This window comes from Lissotriton vulgaris, chromosome 7, assembly GCF_964263255.1.
Source record: "Lissotriton vulgaris chromosome 7, aLisVul1.2, whole genome shotgun sequence".
In the NCBI taxonomy this organism is placed as follows: Eukaryota; Metazoa; Chordata; class Amphibia; order Caudata; family Salamandridae; genus Lissotriton; species Lissotriton vulgaris.
Window position 1 is genome coordinate 1,727,966,419 of NC_141695.1, and position 5,504 is coordinate 1,727,971,922.

At 56.2% G+C, this 5,504-nt stretch overlaps 1 protein-coding gene across 1 annotated transcript in view; it reads left to right on the forward strand.

Annotated features, from left to right (window-relative positions):
• The first annotated feature begins 679 nt into the window (after positions 1 to 679).
• LOC147706467 (solute carrier family 2, facilitated glucose transporter member 3-like) overlaps positions 680 to 5,504 on the forward strand; it is a 35,971-nt gene continuing 31,146 nt past the window's right edge. Inside the window, exon 1 of the mRNA XM_086932978.1 lies at positions 680 to 1,644. Coding sequence (XP_086789104.1) covers positions 1,630 to 1,644 — 15 coding nt within the window. The 5' untranslated portion in view covers positions 680 to 1,629. The remainder of the gene's footprint in view (positions 1,645 to 5,504) is intronic.

Genomic DNA, 5,504 nt, shown 5'->3' on the forward strand with positions numbered 1-5,504 from the left:
AGAAAGAGAGAAGGCAAATAATGGAGCAACAGATGTATGTTATGACTTATGAGGGAGAGAATGAGAAGAAATGGTGAGTGCAGGGGGGGGGGGGTAAGAGTACATTAGAAAGGAACATTGAGCGAGGGCCAGAGAGGGAGGAGATGTAGAGAGTGCAGGAGGAGGTAAGTGATGGAGACAACGCGTGTGTGAGAGGTGTGGGGGGAGATAAGAGTGTGTGTGTACTTATGTACTGTGTAAAGGTAGGTGAGAGCGCCAAGATGTCCAGGGTGGGCTCACACAATAATATTCTGAGCGAGGTGCCCCACTCCCCTCCCCTCAGCATGAAGAAATGCTGTGTGTAACAGACAAACAGTTGCCCCGCCCTGAAAAGCTGCCCCAGCGCATGGCGTCTAAGTCAAGCTCAGGGAAGGAAGTGAGTGTAACAGAAGAGAGAGTGAACACACACACACTGAGGGGTGTGGGTGGGGGGGAGAGGGAGGGTCATCTGAGGGTGGGTGGAGAGCGAGGCAGACATGGGGGACGGGGGTGTTTGGAGAGGCAGGAAGGCTGCCCTGCTCTGGAGCTGCTCGTGGATAGGACGCTTTGGAGGCTTGGCTCTCTGATGTCAGTTCCCCTATCGCCCTACGCCGCCCCCATCCTGCTGGTACATAGGAGAGCAGGAACCTGGTGCAAACCCAGAGCAGCACACACCAACGGCGCGAGAGCGACCTCAGGAAGCTGGGGTGAACCACGCCCAACAGGACCACACAACCTTCCAGCCAACTCTCACCTGGAACCATGGCAAGGCAACACAAACTCTGTAACTAGCCAAAACTCAACTTGCATCACCAAGACACAAGATGATCCGGCCAACACTCATCTAGCAGCAACCAACAATCACCAGGCACCAACTCAGACGCTGCTGGCACCAATCAGTGCACAACACACAACTGGGGAATAACAACATACATCCCGGAAGTAGTGAACATTCACCTGGACCCAACCAAGACACAAGTGGCACAAATCCGCACCCAACATCCATTTCTGGACCAATTAAAAATCTTTTGACCTTCAACTGGAATAGATCAACAGCCAACTGGGTCAATCCAGACGCAAGATGTTCTGGCCAACATTGAACATCCAACATCTGTCAATCATCTTGGACCTGACAAGACATAACTGCTACTAATCAGCACACAACATTCAATTCTGGATCAATCAAAAGCCAACTGAGATCAACCAATACACAACTGTGACTGGCCAACACTTGAGTGGGGTCAAGCAAAACACAAGCAACCACAACGCCCCGAGGGCGAAAGAGAAGCGAAACCCACTAACAGCTCGGAGATTGACAGGCAGCCAACACTGGCAGGCAAAGCGGATTTATCCAACCGACAAGGCCAGTAGGGCGACCATGAGATAGCGGGATTCAAGCCAGGGACAGCTGAGAAGGAAAGGTGACCAGGACACCTGAACTAGCTTCGAGGCTTCGGTCATTTAGCCTTAGATTAATAACTAATACCAAAAACAGAAGGACCAATCAGAGGATCCGAAGCTTCTCTAGCCTTCCTGGACACACCAGTGGCCCACCTGCACCGAGTCTGACAAAAGGATTTCACCAGGCGCCTGAAGGAGGGGGTGAGCGCCATGGAGTCCAACAAGGTAGGATTGTTGGGGTGCAGTTGTCTGCTGAGGGCCCGGTGACCCCGTCTCTCCCTCAGCAGTCCCTGCGCTTCCTGCTCCTTTCAGCCCTCCCTTCACCATTCCCTGCTCTCCATCCTTCTTCAAACCTCCTCTCGGTCTTTGCCCTGGCCCTACCCCTCTCCTCAGGGCACCTGCCCTTCCCCTGCCCATCTACTCCTCTCTCTCATTAGCAGTTACTTTTCTCTCCAAACTCCTTACCTCTCTCATCAGGAGCACTTGTACTCTCTCTATCTTTACTTCTCTCTCCACCCCCACCTTTCATCAGCATTTACCTCTCCTCTCTTCCTCCCTCTGGGCCTTCTCTCTCTCCCATCAGCTGTTCATATTGTCTCCCTCCTCTTCCTCTCTCTGGGTCTCAGCAGCAGTGCCTGCGAACTGGTCCATCCACACTTCGGCTCTTTCGCTCCTCAGTTGTGCCTGCTCTTCCCTCCCGTCTCCTACTCCGACTGGTCTCTCTCTCTCTCTCTCTCCAACAGTCCATGTTCCCTTCTACCCTCCAGCCCCTCTCTCCTCGGCAGTGCCTCTTTCCTCTCCTCTTGGCAGTGCCTGTTTCCTCTCCTCTTCCTTCCATTGGCCTCTCTCCTCAGCAGTGCCTGTTTCCTCTCCTCTTCCTTCCACTGGCCTCTTTCTCCTCGGCAGTGCCTGTTTCCTCTCCCCTCGGAAGTGTCTGTTTCCTCTCCCCTTCCTTCCGCTGGCCTCTCTCTCAGCAGTGCCTGTTTCCTCTCCTCTTCCTTCCATTGGCCTCTCTCCTCAGCAGTGCCTGTTTCCTCTCCCCTCGGCAGTGCCTGTTTCCTCTCCTCTTCCTTCCATTGGCCTCTCTCTACTCAGCAGTGCCTATTTCCTATCCTCTTCCTTTAATTGGCCTGTCTCTCCTCGTCAGTGCCTGTTTCCTCTCCCCTTCCTTCCGCTGACCTCTCTCTCAGCAGTGCATGTTTCCCTCCACTGGTCTCTCTCTCATCAGCAGTGCCTATTAGTCTTCCATTCCATCCGCTGGCCTCTCTCAACTCAGCAGCACCAGCTCTTCTCCCCCCTCTCTTACTCCGAGTGGTCGCTCTCTCTTCAGCAGTCCATGCCCTCTTCTTTCCTCCAGCCCCTCTCTCTCAGCAGTGGCTGTTTCTTCTCCCCTTCCTTCCGATGACCTCTCTCTCCTCAGCAGTGTCTGCGCCCCCACCCTCCCCTTCTCCCGAGCGGTCACTGTTCTCCCCTTTGCTCTGCTCTTTCTTCACCCCCGGAACACTGTCCCTCATACCTTTTCCTTCCTCTTCCTCTCGCCCCTTTCACCCCAGCAGTGCCTGCACTCTCGCCCCTTCACCCCAGCAGTGCATGCACTCTCGCCCCTTCACCACAGCAGTGCCTGCAATCTCGCCCCTTCACCCCAGCAGTGCCTGCACCCTCGCCCCTTCACCCCAGCAGTGCCTGCACTCTCGCCCCTTCACCTCAGCAGTGCCTGCAATCTCGCCCTTCACCCCAGCAGTGCCTGCACTCTCGCCCCTTCACCCCAGCAGTGCCTGCAATCTCGCCCCTTCACCTCAGCAGTGCCTGCAATCTCCCCCCTTTCACCCCAGCAGTGCCTGCACTCTCGCCCCTTCACCCCAGCAGTGCCTGCACTCTCGCCCCTTCACCCCAGCAGTGCCTGCACTCTCGCCCCTTCACCCCAGCAGTGCCTGCACTCTCGCCCTTCACCCCAGCAGTGCCTGCACTCTCGCCCCTTCACCCCAGCAGTGCCTGCACTCTCGCCCCTTCACCCCAGCAGTGCCTGCACTCTCGCCCCTTCACCTCAGCAGTGCCTGCAATCTCGCCCCTTCACCCCAGCAGTGCCTGCACTCTCCCCCCTTTCACCCCAGCAGTGCCTGCACTCTCGCCCCTTCACCCCAGCAGTGCCTGCACTCTCGCCCCTTCACCCCAGCAGTGCCTGCACTCTCGCCCCTTCACCTCAGCAGTGCCTGCACTCTCGCCCCTTCACCCCAGCAGTGCCTGCACTCTCGCCCCTTCACCCCAGCAGTGCCTGCACTCTCGCCCCTTCACCCCAGCAGTGCCTGCACTCTCGCCCCTTTCACCCCAGCAGTGCCTGCACTCTCTCCCCTTTCACCCCAGCAGTGCCTGCACTCTCGCCCCTTCACCCCAGCAGTGCCTGCACTCTCGCCCCTTCACCCCAGCAGTGCCTGCACTCTCGCCCCTTCACCTCAGCAGTGCCTGCAATCTCGCCCCTTCACCCCAGCAGTGCCTGCACTCTCGCCCCTTCACCCCAGCAGTGCCTGCACTCTCGCCCCTTCACCCCAGCAGTGCCTGCACTCTCGCCCCTTTCACCCCAGCAGTGCCTGCACTCTCGCCCCTTCACCCCAGCAGTGCCTGCACTCTCGCCCCTTCACCCCAGCAGTGCCTGCACTCTCGCCCCTTCACCTCAGCAGTGCCTGCAATCTCGCCCCTTCACCCCAGCAGTGCCTGCACTCTCGCCCCTTCACCTCAGCAGTGCCTGCACTCTCGCCCCTTCACCCCAGCAGTGCCTGCACTCTCGCCCCTTCACCTCAGCAGTGCCTGCACTCTCGCCCCTTCACCTCAGCAGTGCCTGCACTCTCGCCCCTTTCCTCTACCAGCTCTTTCCTCCGCCGTTCTTTCTTTTTCTCTTCTTCCGACTCTCTCCTCCGAAGCCCCTGCTCTCACCCCTTCCCTCTCTCTGGCTTATCTCTCCTCAGCGGTGCCTGCACTTTCTCTCAGCCCCCCTCCCTCCCCCCACCACTGGCTGCCCCCTCCTCTTGAAGTGGGCGTTCCCCCGTGAGTCTGACCACGGGGCACGGCGCCAGCCTCTTCCTGTATTCTGCTGTAGGGGGTAGGAGGGTTTGCAGAAGATCACACGGATCAATGAATATGTAAGAGATGAATTGATAATTCATATTTAAATTTTTGTAGTGGTCACATTTCCAGCACTGTTGTCCTACTTAAAACTGTTTCTTCTACACTCTGTGCTCCCTGATACCCACGCGAGGGCCACGCCATGTTTGCTCCCGGCCTGTGACGTTTATTACATTTTTAGCACAATTGAAATGTGTTATTTTTTTGTAGTCCTTTTTAAGTGCAACATCTATTTAAACTGGAGCGTCTGAGTAACGAAGACCCAAACCACAGCTCAGTGTGTGTTGTGCAAATGATATTCAGAGTCAATAATAAATACAGTACATAAGACTTTCTGGAGGAGTCTGTGCCGCAGGGTTCAGTGTTTTGGGCTAAAGGGAGCTGGGATCCGTAGAGCTCCTGCGAGTCTCTGCCTCGGGTGAAACCTCAGCCAGCCCTGGCTTTAAGTAGCCAACAGCATTGGCAAGCTGGGACTCTCCTCTTTCACCCTTTACACACTATGTCAATAAAAATCACGGCGCCGGGCCCCATAATGCATCATTCTGTTGAATAACAACGCCAGAACCAGCTGCAGGTGCCACACTTGAAATGACAACTCTTGGTAGGCGCTAGGAAGGGGCGTGAGGAGCTAGTTCGATTATCAGGGTGCAGAAATGGGCCCTTCTGAGACAAACCAACAGAAATGGCCCTTCAGGGCCCTGATCAGCAACTGGGAGGGACCCTTGCCAGGCCCCCGTCTCAACGTCTGCAAGGAAAAGCTGTGGCACTTTGAACTCTACGGCACTTTGAACTCTACAGGGCATACCTATGAGAGGTTTGTGCCATGCTTCCACCACTGAAGGCGGTGCGTGCCACGCACACGGGGGGCTTGGAATGGCTTCAAAAATCTGTAGTAAGGCAAGGCAGCGCCAATTGCTGCGTTGCATTTCTCTCTGCCAAGGGCCGCGTTCCAAGCAACTCCCATGGTT